Source organism: Diabrotica virgifera, chromosome 1 (genome assembly GCF_917563875.1).
Source record: "Diabrotica virgifera virgifera chromosome 1, PGI_DIABVI_V3a".
Classification (NCBI taxonomy): Eukaryota; Metazoa; Arthropoda; class Insecta; order Coleoptera; family Chrysomelidae; genus Diabrotica; species Diabrotica virgifera.
In genome coordinates this window covers 225965156-225983659 of record NC_065443.1, presented here as the reverse complement: position 1 = coordinate 225983659, position 18504 = coordinate 225965156, and the positions used below count along the sequence as shown (strand labels likewise).

At 32.1% G+C, this 18504-nt stretch overlaps 1 protein-coding gene across 1 annotated transcript in view; it reads right to left on the bottom strand.

Annotated features, from left to right (window-relative positions):
• Positions 1-361: 361 nt before the first annotated feature.
• The window catches only part of LOC126879030 (trypsin-1-like), a 42426-nt gene continuing 24283 nt past the window's right edge, over positions 362-18504 (bottom strand). The window contains exons 3-6 of the mRNA XM_050641911.1: positions 15974-16109; positions 15767-15880; positions 7543-7653; positions 362-583 (exon numbers count right to left, since the gene is read on the bottom strand). Coding sequence (XP_050497868.1) covers positions 437-583; positions 7543-7653; positions 15767-15880; positions 15974-16109 — 508 coding nt within the window. The 3' untranslated portion in view covers positions 362-436. The remainder of the gene's footprint in view (positions 584-7542; positions 7654-15766; positions 15881-15973; positions 16110-18504) is intronic.

Genomic DNA, 18504 nt, shown 5'->3' with positions numbered 1-18504 from the left:
CTGCATCCTGGGCACCAGGTACCTCGGAGACCATCGCTGTCATGAAATTTGGGTTCAGTGACCTCCAAAACCCCCAAATATCAAAATTGAACTCATTTCCGTCAATATTTCCTGAGTTCTAAATGTTTTATTCTCCATCTCTTCGAGATGCACTTTAAAGATGCATTTTCTCGTGCACAAAAATGTTTCCCGGAGATCAATTTGGTTCACAAAATCGTCTGACACTGTCTCGAATCGAATGCAAAAGGTTGCAGGACGATTCATCTTGCTGTACAAAATTCCTAGTATTTACTCATTAATGTCCATTCATGTGTTTTTATGTGTTTTACGGTACGCAGGTTTTACAAGAAAGTAAACAATCTACATACTTCCAGTATTTATTAAAGTTAACATCAATTAATAAACATTTTAACAAATGACTGTTATCGCTATTTAATTAGATACCAATTTTTTCTTTTATCCATGTACGGAACAAGGCAACGTGTGTGTAAATAGCAGGAAACTGACTTTCACAAGCAGCCATACTGCCTGACATAATACCCACCAACGTACCATCTAGCTCTAAAGGACCTCCTGAATCGCCCTAAAAAATTTTGTCAAGATTAAGTACCTATTCATGTCAATCGTACATACTGTTTGAAAATAAAAGCCTCAAGAAATTTTCGTATGGAATTTTGAATGCTTTCTTCAAGTCAATCAGACATACTAGATATGCTGGTCTATTATACTCTAGTGATTTCTCAGTAATTTGGTTTATGACGAATTTTGTATCTGTACACGATCTTCCAGTACGAAAACCCTGTTGTTTATCTGCTAAACTTATCCTCTAATCTAATTCATTAGTTCTTGTAGAATTTTAGCTGTAAATTTTAGGGTAGTATTTAACAAGTTGATACCTCTGTACATTGAAAAAAATATTGTACATAGTACCAATGAACGCCAATCATTGACTTTTTTTACATTGATTCAATGAAAATTTCGTTAATACAATAAACACGTAGTCATTAAGTAATGACCATATTCATTATTACAATGTAATTCTATTCATTAAAAAATAATGAATATAATCATTAATTCAATGAATCGTTTTCTCGATCCAATGACTTTTTTCATAATACTAATAATTTGTTCATTGTATATATGAAACTATACATCAGGATTATGCGGTTAAATTAATGAATATAAAACGTTGCGCTAATGTACAGTGTTCTTTAAATTACGCACTCGTTTATTGAATCAATGTTTTCGTAACATCAAATCAATGTTTTCGACTTTGATTAATAACTCAATACGTTGTTTTGATGTAACGCAATCATTGTTTTAATGTAATATACCTGAATCAATGATCAATACATTGTAGCAATAATCTTGTACATAAACCGATACATTTCTTAAAACTCTATAAGTGTTTTTATTGGTGTAAAAAAATCACGTGACAACAGTTGCAGCCTCCTAGCAGACAGTCACCCTGCAGACTCTGAAGAGCGGTGTTTGGCACTAGTGATTTGGTTGATTTTTCCAAGGTATGTATTTACATATATTTTTAACTATTTATTAAACGGTTTTATTTAGTTCAATAGATTGCGTCAAATCTTTGGATGTTAATTTGACTACCTTTTCTTCCATGCAAATGAATGAAAATTTGCAGACATATGCATTCGCGGGAACAATACACGAATAGACAACGAAAAATTTTTGTTTATGTTTATTAATTGTTTAAATAAAAAAAACGATTTTAATGGAAAAAGGCCTAAATTCTCTTGTTTTTTACAATGTAGAAATTTGAAACTTTTACGGATTGTAGGTAATGATATAACCTATACATAATTTCACTTTTTACGTTAATTGTTTACGTTATGCGTCATAAATAAACAATAAAGTTTTAAATTTTGAACATTCATATATTTGTTTATACAGTACGATGCAAATGAAAGGAATAAATTGGTTATTTCGTAAAAAGGCGACTTTAAGGAAAAATCCCGAAAGAGGTCGATTTTTATTTTTAAATTACGATATTTTGGCATATATGTCATACTAGTGACGTCATCCATCTGGGCGCGATGACGTAATCGATGATTTTTTTAAATGAGAATAGGGGATATGCGATAGCTCATTTACAAGGTCATTCAATTCTTTATTCAGTAATATAAAAATTTATATAATTATTTGTACAGGGTGTCCAAAAATAATTTTTTAATTAGATTATTTGACAAAAAAGAAGAATGTATGTAATTTATTTAACTCAGAATACATTTTACAGTTGTCCCTAAACAGAAAAAAATGTGTATTTCAGAATTAAACATTGCTTTTCGAATAAATTAAATATTCTTATTTGTGATATAAACATTTTTGTCTGGTTTCTGACAGCAGTAACATGTATTTTAATTTAAATTTAATAAGTTACACACATTCTTCTCTTTTTAAACGCTTTTCTTTAGTTCAATATTAGTTCAATAGCTTGCGTCAAATCTTTAGAGGTTAATTTGCCTGCCTTTTCTTCAATGCAAATGAATGAAAATTTGCAGACATATGCATTCGCAGGAACAATACACGAATAGTCAATAAAAAAGATTTGTTTATGTTTAATAATTGTTTAAATAAAAAAAAAACGATTTTAATGGAAAATGCTTAAATTCTCTTGTTTTTTACAATGTAGAAATTTGAAATTTTTACGGATTGTAGATAATGATATGAACTCTACATAATTTCACTTTTTACGTTAATTGTTTACGTTTTGCTTCACAATAAACAATGCAGTTTCAATTTTTTTGCCGATTCCGACTACTTACTTTTTATGTTTGTACATCATATGTTTTATATACATATTTTAATAAACATGACGATATATTTTAATGTTTGAAAAGTGTAAGACTAAAAAGTAAAAAATAAAAAAATATAAAAAAAAATTTTTAGGAAACGCTTTTCTTTAGTTCCGAGTGACTAAACTTAAAAATATTAAAAAATCAACTAAAAAGCAAAAAATAAAAAAAATTGAAAAAATCCAACACATTCGTTAAAGAAAAGCGTGGGGCGAAAACAGTTTATTCGATGAAGATGCGCCACGCTTTTCTTTGACGAATGTGTTGGATTTTTTCAATTTTTTTGCTTTTTAGTTGATTTTTTAATACTTTTAATTTTAGTCACTCGGAACTAAAGAAAAGCGTTTCCTAAAAATTTTTTTTATATTTTTTTATAAATTATTTTCTTGGATTTCTACAAAAAAAAAAGTTGTACCTCTATTTCCACTTTTGCAGATTGATATGGCCTTTGGAGTGGCATTTGGAAATGGAAATGGACTTATTGATGGATGGGACAGCAATTTCGAAAAAATTATCTCCTTTCTTCAGTGTGAAATTCATATCAAGGATAAAACAAATAAATTTTTATTTGAAAAGATTACCCATGAAGACATTACTGAATGTAAGCACCTCTTTCATTATTCAATATGTATCCTACATCCTACATATGTATGTAGTAATCTAATATTAATTAATTTTTGTTCTTTGTAAATTTTTGAAAATCTAATCGTAAATAAGACAAATGAATCGCTTATTTATGAAAGGCCTCTTGTCACAAAATGTAAATTTTGGGAAACAAGAAAAAATTGTTTAGTTTTATAAAAAACAATTTTATACTTTTCTGATTTTTCGAAACATTTTAAGGACCTTAAAACTCAAAATAAATCATGTTAGTTACCCTTTTTAAAATCAATACTGTATTTTTTTTTATTATTAAAAATATCTGACAAAAGGCCTTTCATAAACAAAAGTGTTGTTTTACGGGGAAAGTTTTGATTTGTGGATGAATTTACACCGTGTTTATTTATAATTATTATTACTTTATTAAAACAGTTCGAAGACAATACAATTAGCTAAAATTAATTGCCATTTTATACATTTTTGCTCATTTTTTGGCTGCAACTGTAGGCCATTGTAAAACAAACCACTTGTGTTCTTGAGGGACGTACTGCAAAAGTTTCTTCAGGTCATTAATTTTTTCTTGATGAATTGGAACTTTTGATTCATGAGTTTTCCTTGCTAGTGAGGAAGGGAAAAATGGCTCAGCAATAGATAGTGGATTAGATAATAATTTGAAGATTTTGCTAAGAAATCCACCTGTAAAATCAGGTACAATAACCACTCCTTTTTAAATCTTTCGCAAGTAAATTCATGGTAGGAAGAAATAGTAAACATTTCCTTTTTTTTTTTTGTTTTTCTCAATTTTATTTTCATCTGAAACAGTATGTTGCCAACAGTGCTTTTATTTATGAAAAGCCCCTTGTCATCGACATGAGGTTTTTCATAAATAAACAATAATTTAAAACTAATATATCTGATAAAGAAATAACAAGACCTGAGGCTTTTCGTAAGCAAACGATGTGCGAACATATGGGTTATCATTTTCTAAGTTAAACTAAAATTTGAAAAAAAGTGACATGAGGCCATTCATAAATAAGCGATTCAAATACCCAGGTAAAAGAAAATAGGAACCATTTGAAAATATTTCTAAATGGTATAATCTTATAAAAGATTAGTAAATTAAATCTTTTATCTACGACTGATACATAATATATGTATTATACTTGTGGTGTTTGCAATATAATGCCATATAATAATCCCTTAGGGATTAATAATGCGGGATTAATAGCTATTAATCCCTCTGGCACAACAATCACAAAATTCACCACGGAAACAAAATAATCAACCTCAAAAAGTGTCACTGTCAAACGAATAGTATATTTGACAGTTTGTGTTGAGATGGACGAAAATGAAGGATCTTTTAATTGTACACCACCAGAAATTGTAGAACTAGCTACAGCAACAGCATCTACCTTAATACCTGAAACATCGAAATCCATTTATAATAAAACGTACGCAACCTTCAACGAATGGCGTGTTCGAAACAACGCGAAATCATTTTCCGAAAATGTTCTGCTGGCCTATTTCGCTGAATTAAGTGCAAAATATAAACCGTCTTCATTATGGTCATTCTATTCAATGATTAAATCTATGTATATTGATGGAGGAGGCAATTTAACTGGATTAAAGCGTCATGGGGGCTGGAAGTCAACACAGGTAGCTGAAGGATACATTGATCAGTCTATGAGAAACAAGGCAACTACAGCAGATACTATCGCTAAAGAGATAAACAGTAATGTACCATCTTCTTGTTCTACAGCAATCGAGATCCCAAATATTTGTATTAAAAACTCTACTAAAGTTAATGATGATTCTCAACCAATTCAGTTTATTAATTGTACTATTACTAATTTTAATGTTTTTAACAAATAAAGTTGTTCATTAAAAATCTTAAATTAATTAATTTGTCGTAGATAAAGTAGAGTATACTACTCGCAATAATGGCTCTCATTCCCTCGGAATGTTACTCCCTCGCCGCTAACGCGGCTCGGTTCGTAAATATTCCTCGGGAATAATAGCCATCATTATTGACTCGTAGTATAATCTACTATAGGTGCACTGAACCAAAAAGGTACGTAAATATAATGAAAAAAACATTGATTCCAAAACGGGGAGCATTAATTTTCGTCCAAAAATCAGTATCATTGGTCCAATGTAAGTAGATACATTAACTAATGCTCAAAAACATTAATTTTTATGAATTAGTACGTTCATTCAATGTACTTTCTAGTTAAGAATAAATGTATCGGTACACTGAATCAATGTATCGGTACATTGAATCAATGGATCGGTACATTGAATCAATGTATCGGGACATTAATTCTTAACTAGAAAGTACATTGAATGAACGTACAAATTCATAGAAGTTAATGTTTTTGAGCATTAGTTAATGCATCTACTTACATTGGACCAACGATACTGATCTTTGGACAAAAATTAATGCTCCCCGTTTTTGAATCAATGTTTTTTTCATTAAATTTACGTACTTTTTTGGTTCAGTGTAGTTTTCTGGCTGCTTTTTATCTCCTTGTTTAATAGTAAAATTAGTTCGCGAGTTCTCCATCCTTCCGGTATTTTATTGTGTTTTATGATTTTGTTAATTAATGTTGTTAATTGTTCCGTCATCACTGCTCCACAGTATTTCAGTAATTTGTTTGGTATTCCGTCCTTACCTGCTTTTCTTTTCTTCAGCTTTTCAAGTGTTTTTCGAACTTACTGTGTAATATCAACATCTTTATTTGTGTTAATTTCTATTGTTTCCGGTTCTAGCGTCATTTGTTCTTCCTCTGCATAGAGTTTTTTAGGTAGTCAATCCATGTATCTTTTTCTATGTGTTTTCGTTCTATTAGTTCCTTTACCTCCGTTCTTTGACCTCTTATAAAGCGCCATATTTTCTTTTGCAGACTTTAAAATTCATGTTCCAGTTTTTTCAAAAAACGTTCCCAGTGATCACTTTTTATTCTTCTTGCGAGTGAATGTGTTTCATAGGGCTTTTCGTTCACAGTCATTTGTTTCGAGATTCTGTCATGTGTCACATATTATTAATATATCTACGTCATACGTTATTGGTATATACCAATTATACAAACCAAATACGTATGACATAGATATATTAATATTAGGTGACACATGACAGAAGCTCGAAACAAATGACAATCGATGTAAAGCCCTATTTGTTATTGCCTTATAATTATCGTATGCCTCTTGTATCTTAGTTGACATGTACGTTGGTAAGCTTTATTCTTTTATTTGCATTTTTCCTTCACTTGTGTACAAAACCATTGAGTTCTTCGCCTTGGGAGCGATTTTTTTTTTATTAATGTTTCTTTCACCAAGAACTTCCTTGGTTGAGGCTAAGATATAAGACTTAATTTTTGACCAGCTTTGTTTGACTCTGTCACTTTCCGTGATATACGTGTTTCTGCTTCTTTCCGTTCTAATTTTTTTAAATAGGTATCTTGTGGAGTCGCCCTGTAAGCTTTCGACTTTTATCTTGGTGGTGCTGTTTTTAATAGTTATTTATGTATCAAGGGCATTAAATAGATCTTTGTATCCCAAGGATGACAAGCTTATAAACCGAGGGCCTCTGGCTCGAGAGTTTATATATCGCCGGAGGGTTTAAACGTCTAGTAATGCACGTGGCGATTAAAAACTTTAAGTCATACCGGTTCATTGCATCAATTAACGTTCTAATTTTATTTTATATTAATTAGAAGTAGTATTGTGTCGCAGCAGGTATTTAGTACCGTTGCTAGGAAAGTGATGTTGATTAGCAATTTGTTATTAACGTAAACAAAGTTTTTCTATGTGACATTGTCAAAAAAAAGTCGGAATAAAAGAGAAATTCAATATTTCTGAATAAATAGTTAAAAAAAAAGCCAAAAAAGCGACTCAGAATCTGTTATCGAAAAAATCCAAAGAAACATACAAGGAATACACTTAATTTCAACAGTAGATGGCAGAAAATAATACTGAATGCGTAAGTGTTTAATTTTTGTTGTTTCCTATTGCACTAATTTTGTATACCATTATGTGGTTCGTAACTAAGTAATAAATACAAAATATTAAACCGGTATGACATAAAAAGTAAAATAAAATTTATTTTTTGTAGTAGAAAATTTACCTCGCAAGTTCCTGATTGCTTATTATAAGCAAAAATTATAGTTTTCCCAAAATGGTGGTCTGTAACGGTAACGTTGGTTTCCATCAAAACTTTCGACGGTGGTCCATTTAGCTGAAAGTAATTTCTTTTTTTAAGAATGTATACTTAAGAACTAAATAATATTTACTTAACATTAAATTATTTCATACTTTAATTTTATTTGCAAAAAGTGGTTATAAAAATTTTAATATTTATTTTAATAAAAACTATTTAATAGTTATTTATGTACCAAGGCAGTAAAGTGACTCTTTATCAAACGAGTATGATGTTATGAGCAGAGTGAGCGAAGCGAGCGAGACGAGTAACTGACCATTTCGATAAAGAGTCTTTACTAACGTGGTGCATACAACATTTTTTAATTTTAGACAAAATAAACATTTCTTATGACAGTAATGACAGATGACTTTCCCTAATAACACAAAACATTCCAGGAATGTTCCTAGAAGGTACACACAGGACATTGAAAACATTCCTGGAATGTCCCTAAAAGCACATTAACGTCCCTGGAAAGTCCCAGGAAAGTGCTGTGTCAGCATTTTAAACATTCCTTGAATGTCTTGTTGGAACATTCCATGAATGTCTACGAATGTTCTTTGAACATTCACAGTACATTTTTTAGACTGAATGTCTTGTTGAAACATTCCATGAATGTCTACGAATATTCTTAGGACATTCAAAGTATATTTTTTAGACATTCTCTGAAATATATCGTCAGTGATGTGACAATACCTCCTATATGTTTTTTCATGAGTTTTGCAGGAGACGAAAAACATTTTTTAAGGTCATCTCCTGTTTTCATACATAAGTTTTGACATGTTTTGTAGTAAATAGATAGTTGAATTTGCTACGAAACAAGTCAAAAAATATATGAAAACAGGAAGTGGTCCAAACTTTCATCTCCTACAAAATTCATGAAAAAGCAGATAGGAGGTATTGTCACATCACCGACCATATACCAGAAGTATATGTGGCCATACCAAATAATACATCCTTTATAAATATAAACATTTTTATTGTACAAAATCTTGTCATATATTTTTTCCATAATCATCACTTCGATGACGATTGATTGTATTGAATTGTACATTATAATTACAATCTGGTCATAACTCTGACCAATGAGCAATTTTAATTTAACCTAAATTACTACTATTCCTTAAAATGAAGAGCTTGCCCCATAGCATTTCTTATCTAATCTAATGGGCACACAAGCACTATGCTCTGCTTTTCTAACCGCACTAGTCTAACATACACAGGCACACAAGCATTATGCTCTGCTTTTCACTATCACTTATCACTCAAACTAGTTCAAAAGGCTTTGTCCTCTGCAATCTTCTAGTTGGCCCTGTAGTATCGAGGAGCTGGATTTCCTCAATATTCTTGTAGGTACTTACGAAGTTGTTGCTTGTGACTTGCAACTTTGCTCCAACTTTAAAAACAAATCCAGCTGTAAAATATTTATGTGCCTGAAGGCTTTTGTATGCTTTCATCTGCTGCTTAGAGTAGTAACTGCAAGGCTCCACCAGATATGTATAAATATCTATAATAGTAATTTGGTGGAATGCACTTTATGGTAAAATCCAATTCTGACTGAATTGTATATGGATCTAAATCCCCAATTATTTTCAGCTTCAATAAATATCTAAAATAATAAAAGAAATAATGTTATTGTTTGCAAAATTCTTCAATATTGATAAATATCAGAGAAAAATAAACAGTAAATAAAAATTGTTTCCCCTACCTTTCTCCAAACATCTGGAGTTTGCAATAATTTCCTTAAATAATCACTTTGCAGTGTGGTAAAGTTTATAAAGTTCACAAAATACAGCAAACAAAATCCAAATGAATCCAAAATAGACAAAATACGAGGATAAACAATGAAATGAAATGATATTGCAAACATAACCTCTGTAACCTGTACCTGTAACTTATGCCAACCAGAATCAGAAGGCACGTGGTTTGGATTGCCTAAATACATAATATACACGCGCGGCAAATTTGACCATGAATGCAAATTGAATAGTAAATGGCCTCTCTTAACAAATAGGACATTGGTAGTATGTTCATAGAATGTCTTGTGGTAACATTCCACGAATAACTTAATCAGATGTTCACCGAATGTTCCTTGAATGTCCAGGACATTCAAACATTAATAGAACTTTGATAGTACATTCCTGGAATGTTTTGTGTTGTTAGGGTTCGCGGCCGGTCTCGATGTTTAATCGATAGTTATCAATATTGAATACCTGATTACTAAATTTGTGAAGTTTTAAATTATTTTTTATGAATAATTACAAAATATTACATAATTTAACTTTTGACATAAATTTAAAATAATAACATAAATTTTGTATAATATTTTTAATAATTAAGGTAAATAAATTTTAAGTTCTCTCAAATAAATAATCGATTACTGCCATCGAGCACTTACAGTCAATCTCGGTTAATTTTATTAATAATCGCGGCAGGTAAAGTAAAATTCTTCTTTCAATACAACAAAGTGTTACTTTACTGCCGCAAATGAGGGCAAAGAAGTACAATAATGAATGACTTTAGTGACGGTTGGCGATAACATTTTTTATTGTTCATAGTGTTTTCAAATGAATCAAAATAAATTATTTGTACACCGTATTTGTAAACTGTAGGTACAGTTGGCCATCATTTGTAACCTTATTAGATAAATTTGGAAACTTGGCCAAATAATTTGAATTTTAATCCTATTATTGATACTATGACAATAAACTTTGAGATATAGCTAAAAATTAAATTAATATTAATATAATAAAATTGTGCTCCACGATATAAATCATGTCACTTATCTACATCAGCAATTAACACTAGTTTTTTGTGTTAAGATTTTTTTATTCAAAGAAATAAATAATTTAAATAAAATAGCAATAAATTGTTTAGTCCATGTTTTCATTTTATTGGAATAAAGGAAGCACCAAGTCCAGTAGTGACCAAAGGGTAGTACCAAGAAGGACTAAGAAGCACCAAGAATACAGAGCCGAGGAGATGCTTCCAAATGGTACCTTACAAGTCGAAGTTGTCAATATTTTCAATCGTTTGCAAAGACTTTTGCACTTAGTGTTATTTCTGGATTTGGTCTAGATTTCGGAACAGCGGAAATGTTGCTGAAAGGCAAAGAACAGGTCGGCTTAGGGTCAATTTCTCATATCGAGTTCAACTCCAGTTTAACCTGAACTTCTAGTAAACGTCAGTTTAAAGTCAAAATCGTCTTTCTCAATTCGCACGTTCAACCGATGGCAGTTTAAACTTGAACGATGCTTGAACGGTGGAATTCGGCCGTTCAAAGATTTCAGAACTCAGTTCAGATGATTTCATGGACTACGCATGCGTTGTATTAACACGAAACGCTGTCATATCCCAGGCAACCAAACGACGTTTTTATAACGTAGATAACACGTAATAGAAATGACCAATTGACGTGTTTCTATGACGTAGCACTGACGTTAAAAATCACGTGTATTTGTCTCATCGATTTGACGTAATAATTGTGACGATTTTAAAACGTCATTGTACCTACGTTTTTTTCACGTCGAGATTGTGACTATTTTCAAATGTAAAAAAGATGACGACTTTAACACGTCGCCGTCGGTAAAATGAAGTCTTTAATACTTTCAAAAAGTGACCTCTTTCAGATGTTTCAAAATAGTATAAAAAATAGGTAACATGAAAATGTAGGCTAAAAATTAATTTAATTATACTCGATAACACATAATTAGTTCATTAACAGAAAATAAACATCAAACACAAATAAACATAACCTCAAATAGTTGACAAGAAGAATTACTGCATTAAACTAACTCACTGAGCAAAAACGAATAAAAATCTCTCAATTAACACGTTTCTTCAACTAAGGTATCTAAATTAAAAGTATTATTTTATCACACAGGACACAAACCACGTAAACAATAAATGAGAAATTTCTTATGAACAACGTTATAAACGAAATTGTTTTGAGTCAATACAAACAAGCTTTTTAAGCTCCTCCCAATTTTGTGACATCAGACTTAGCTGTCTGAAATGAAAACGTTTTTTCGTCATTAATCTTACGTATTTAAAATCACCTACAAAAGACGCCTATATGACGTAATGTTCAAACACGTGTATATATTCAACCAAAGCTGACGTTTCCTCGACGTTATATGACGTCACTTGGTTGCCTGGGATGTATATGTATAAATATATCCTATTTTATTATATATTTTATTAAGCCTAACGATAAACGATAACATTATTTTTGTTTATATAATATTTATTTATAATTATTAAAATGACTATTTGACTATAAATACTTAAATTTAGCTTTATTCAAAAACAGCATAAAAAAGGTAGTTCAAAATGGCGACAGATTTTTACCTTTTGCCATCTATTGGCATTTCTCGAAAGCTGTAGAACGAGCGCTGACATGAACGTGCAATGAGAAATACATTCCCAACAAAACCGTAGATCACCGGTGAACCTGGTTCAACTGAACCATAGATTACCGCAGATATGAGAAATTGACCCTGGTGATCTTAGGTTTTGTTTGGAATGCATTTCTCATTGCACGTTCATGTCAGTGCTCGTTCTACAGCTTTCGAGAAATGCCAGTAGATGGCAAAAGGTAAAAAACTGTCGCCATTTTGAAGTACCTTTTTTATGCTGTTTTTGAATAATGTTAAATTTAAGTATTTATAGTCAAATAGTCATTTTAATAATTATAAATAAATATTATAAAAACAAAAATAATGCTATCGTTTATCGTTAGGCTTAATATAATAAAATAGGATATATTTATATTATGACAGCGTTTCGTGTTAATGCAACGCATGCGTAGTCCATGAAATCATCTGAACTAAGTTCTGAAATCTTTGAGCGGCCGAATTCCACCGTTCAAGCATCGTTCAAGTTTAAACTGCCATCGGTTGAACGTGAATTGAGAAAGACGATTTTGACTTTAAACTGACGTTTACTAGAAGTTCAGGTTAAACTAGAGTTGAACTCGATATGAGAAATTGGCCCTTAGAGTTACCTCGGCTAGAGATAACCGATATGTTACACTAACTACGCGAAATGAGCCTTTTTTTCTACACGAACACCGTTACAGCGCTTTCAAGATGCCACTCGTGCCCTTGTTTTCACTAAAACTATCTGTTTTTGTATCTAAGCGTCCTTTGAGACGTGTACCATTGACTTACGATATAGGCGTCAAAGATTAGATTGGGCTATAGCACATTTAAATTGGAGAAATGAATATAGCATTCAGTATTGTTCACATACTTGTCCAGATTTTGCCGATATTTAGATAGCCGTTGAGTACGTATGGAAAAGACCAAGGATACCAAGAAATCAAAGACCGTGTCAGAGGATTCATCCTTTTGGAGGTGGTGGTGTTACAGTTTAGGCTGGTATCTGTTTCGGTCGAAGAATAGATCTCTACCTTCGACAGGACACTATGAATGGTGATATGTATAGGCAGGACATTAGTGAACATCGTTCCTTTTTTATGCAGTCATTGGGGACCAGTTTTTTCTCGGCGATAATTCTGGACGACATAGATCTGCAGTTGTCGAAGATAATAGACATTTGCATGGAATTCATCGTTTCCCATGCCTCATCTCTAAAGACCTCAATCCCATTAAACATGCTTGGGACTAGAGATCGCAATTGCTGGAATTAGCATCCAGCAATCCAGCTGGATCCAGCGCTTTTTTACATGCTGCATCCAGCAAACCGGGCTGGATCCAGCAGCGCGGATCCGCAAACGTGTCAAATTTAAAATAAGTTACTGAATGTCTTCATTAGCCTCTTTATTCAAAGCCGTGAGTCGGCAACTAGCCATTATATCGCGCTAGGAGTAGCTCAGTATGCTGGAAAGTATCTACAGCCTAAAAGTTTGCATCGATAAAGCGTTGATAGACATTGATTCTGTGATAAAATGTTCTGCTGGCGAGTGGTCAATAATCAATGAGTTGATGGCCACCCTCTAACCGGTAAAACTGGCTGTAGAAGCTCTTTGCAGAAGAGAGTCCACTTTGATAACGGCCGACACAATCATGACATTTGCCTTAGACAAACTAAATAGCCAGGACTCTAGCCTTAATGCCAATCTATCGGAAGCACTGCGCAACATAATCGCAACATAATTTGCATTGAGATTGAATTGAAACGAAAAAAAAAGAAAACTTTTATAACCAAAAAAAAATTGGTTCTCAAAAAGATTACGAAATCATTTTGGAAAAGGAAATGGCAGTTTATGAGGCCAACGGAGTGGAAGGCGATCATTTGTCAATGGTCTATGACTATTTGATTACCTTAAAACCGACCAGCACAGAGGCCGGAATAGCTTTCTCCGCAACCGGCTATATGTGCAGTTCTGTTCGAAGTAAGTTTTTTAAGGTCTCACTTTCAAGAAACTAAATAATTCATGTTTAAAAATTTAGAAATTTAAAAATTAAAAAATTTAGAATACAGACAAAAAAAAACATTAAAACCGTGTTTTTATTGTGATTCCACATTTTCCTGGATCCGCGCTGGATCCAGCTGGATTCAGGCCAATCTTACAAAAATCCAGCTGGATTGAAAATGCTGCTGCAACTTGGGACATTCTACGAAGAAAGCTTAGAGTTCACGTGCCCTCTCCGCAGATCCTTTAGTAACTTCGTTACCACGGTTATGTACCACATATTATACAATGATAGGATGCCACATAACAATCAAGCAATAATCGATACCAATGGTCGATATACAACTTTTAGGGCACAATGTCTAGTAGGTAATGTAGAATTTAATTTTTATTTTTTATGAATAATTATTCGTTTTTATATATTTTTTAAAGGATCATATACATTTGGTTATCAATCTGTCACTTATTGAGTTTAAAGTAAAAATAATTTTTATGAAACAGTCCGCGTAAGTGCTCAAAAAGTACTTCACGCACAGTGACATATAATGTTTTATCTACGATAAACAAATAAAAAACTGCAACTCTTCGTCACTGGAATACATTTATCTTCTACAATTTTTAGAACTTTGACATTTAAAAATTCAAACTTCTTTCAAACCACAAAACTGTCAAAACGTTTGTTGTAATTTATTGCTCACATGTCATAACCATGACAACGCTAAAGTTAAGGATATTGGATTATATCGCACACCTAGTTCAATTGTGCCACAACTGCAAAAAATTCGAATTTTGGGTTAAGGCTGTAAAATATTGCCTATATAATGGCCCATCTAATGCAATACAGCCTGAACTAAAATATTGTTTTGGATAAGTATAAAGTAAGTTACTTCGGTATTTCACTGTAGGGTTTTTGGAGGTTTTGAAAATGCAATACGGCCATAACTGGGAGATGTGGCGATAATATACACTGCCACAATACAACCGATGTAATTCAATACGTTCAATACGGCCACAACTGCAAAAATCAAGAGAGATGTGGCGATAATATACACTGCCACAATACAACCGGTATAATTCAATACGGCCACAACTGCAAAAATCAATTGATTTTTTCATTATATTGCCGCCGTATCTCCTAGGTATCGTTTTATAAATGACTTTCTTCACAATGCAATATCGCCATAACTATCAAAACAATAATAACGTTTTATTTTTAATAAATTGTAATAAGATCCAGCCAATAAGTGTATAATTTACTACCTAAATTGTAATTTTGAAGCCAGTCACTCTCAAAATAAATTATCTACAGGGCATAACGCATTTACTACATAACGTTTTGCTCATTTCTCAAGAATATTGTGTTTTGCACTTGTGGCACTATTGAACTAGGTGTGCGATATGAAAGTGTGCCAAAAAACAGTGCGAAAAGTAAATCCCATTTAAAATACATTGTTAGTTCACGCACACTTTAAACCCTTCACGTACTGCTATCTATAATGACAACTTTCACAAACTAAAAGCTTATACATGATATGGGATAGTAGATAAAAAGTAATTATTTAATTAACTCCAACTAAAATGTGGGTACACCTTTATACCTTACCTATTTAGAATGAATTAGAAAGACCCAATACCTACTAAAAGATATTAAAGAGGTGATCTTTTTTGCCAAATTTAATAAAGTGAATTAAAAACTTCTTTTATATTTCCGAAAAAAAATTGTATCGTTTTGTCTTGAATTTTTAGTTTAGTTTATATAGTATTACCATTTACCTTAGTCCTTCCCCATCCTGCAACTCCAACGGATGTCCCTACTCGTAGTTGTGCATCTTGTTCTGGTAGATTTATAGGCTGAATTGTTTTAGAGAAAGTAACTTTTTCTGCTAACTAAAATTTATTAGAAGGTAAAATAGCAATAAAAATATTATACAGATATGGATGAGTGAACTTTCCAATATGGATTAAGTTTGTATTACTAACCTTAACAAGTGCTATATCATAGTTATAAAACTTTTTCATTGTGAATAGCTCATGTTTTATTACATGTTCTATTTTTATGGTAGTACCTGGACCGGTTAAATTAGATGTTCCAGCAATAATTGAGTCTGGAGATAACCTAAAAAATATGTTATTACTATCAGCCTATATTATTATTGTTTCTGTTGTTTTCACCCATTTTAAAAAAAAAAATGAAAACGTTGAAATATCCATGTCTATCTGTCCGCCTGTAATCACAACCCCTCCGTTACTAGACAAGATAAATGACAAATTAGGTCTCTAATGAAGCCTTATAGGTAAGGATAGTATTTAAAGGTGAGAAATTTAACCTCCGCGTTCGGTGAGAAGAAAAAACTTCCAGTTTAGAGTTTCAACCGGAAGCACTGTTTTAAATTCGCCGAAATAGTAGAAACGTTCGAAGCGCCTTACGAAGACCAGAACAAATATATACTTCCGATTTTATGCATGTTTATCAGTCTGTTTGTCTGAGAATATGACTTATGCGTTATAATACATAGATAGACATAGTTTCGCATTTAATTAATAAAAATTCAAACCTCCGCCTATGGTTACTTGTCAAAAAGGTTGACGTTGACGTAAAAACTACTAGAGAGCTGAAAAATGTCAACTTTTTTGACAAAATAACCATGGGCGGACATTTGAATTTTTAATAATTAAATGCGAAACTACAAAGTTATATTTATTTCATTTATTCACCAAAATCAAAATCAAATTAAACCCAAAAAATTAGTATGACTGAATAGGTATTATCAATACCTTTCAAATGAGGTGTCACTTGCCATAAGGTCCCATTTAAAATGATCTGTCACAGTGGCGCTGTAAAGTCATCTGTCACTATTACGTCACCTGTCATGACTAGTTAAGAAGCGTACGTCCGTTTATTTCCTCCCTCCAAATTTCACTATTATATGTATAACCGTTCAAAAGATACGAGGGGGGGTACGGACTTTTGACTAGCACTGTATATCAAGTAGTGACTCTTGAGGATGCAGTCAGTTTATTTTACCACAAGACAAAGAAAACTCTTTGACTTACTGTCAAGCTTTCGAATTATATTTAGGGATAATATATATTGATGTGATCTTGATTATTGATATGAGATAATATTCTTATATGTCATTTAATTTAATCAATGCATTAATAATAATCTAATTAATTTACCAGATCACATATCAATATGTTTTCAATCTCAGGGCTTTTTATAAAATTAATTACTTACTTACGTGGCTTCTAAGTATTTCTCAATGGTTCCTAATCGGGATAGGAAAGAAAAGAGTAGAATAATACACACATATGGGTTACAATTATAATCAAAATATTGTTTATTTTATTTAAATGGCAATCACTGCTTAATATTTGCTAGATCTTATTATTCTTAAACATAACATTTACAAATGGGAATCTTATTTCTTTTTGGTTTCCAATTGAAAGTTTTTATTAATATTTAACTATTAGGATTTATTAGCAACAATTCTATTTAAGTTTGATGAAGCTTTTCTGATATTATTTATTATGTTTCTTCAATTTTAAATGTGGTATTTAATACGAAAAACCCATACATTCATGTCCAAACAAATGAGACTGACCTTTTTCTGGTGAACTGAGAATGTCTTCACACAAGATACGTTTCCTGCTATCCTTGGCTGCGATCAAAACCTCGTCCTGGCTTCCAGTAATGTTCTCCTTTGAAAACTAGCTCGTATAGCTCCCGTTCCTGCTTCTGTCGTGATGCCGTGTTTCTACCTTTTTCGAAACTTCAATCAGCTACCGGGACACTCTTGGCTCAAGGAGGTTCTTTACTCTCGACCTGGCCTACCTCTCGTTCCACGATAGATACTCCACACTCACGGAAGTACACCGGCTTTCTCACTCTCCGTACACTACCGTCTACTACTGGACTTCACCTATCGACAGCTCTAAACATTCTGATCTATCTTTTTCATCCATTCCCCTACTTTCTAAATATCCCTTCCAAATTCACAAATCAACCTTCCACCACCAACTCTCATTCGCAGTCTTCCTCAAAACCAATTTTTAATCTTTCTAAATATGCTTAATGGATTTCAAAAAAAAATAGTTAATTCCCATTCTAAAATTACTTTCTACTATTTACAAAATTTAATGACCTATTATCTACTTCAACTGAGTCTTATTTAGCATAGGCTAATGATCGAACCTTCCGCGAACAACGATAATGACCTATTATCTCTTTCAACTGAGTCTTATTTAGCATAGGCTAATGATCGAACCTTCCGCGAACAACGATAATGGTACGCGCCATTCACTTTGTTTATTCTCGGAGCATTGTCCCGAGTTCCGTAAGCTTTTTCTAATCACTTCTTAAAATTAAATATAACAATTTGTTGTATACAGGTTGTTCTAAATTTATATGCCCGTGGTTGAGAAAATTGAAAATATTTTATATTAAATTGAATTCTGTTTATAATTATCAAAATTTAATTTTCATATCAAATAGAAATATAACAAATCCC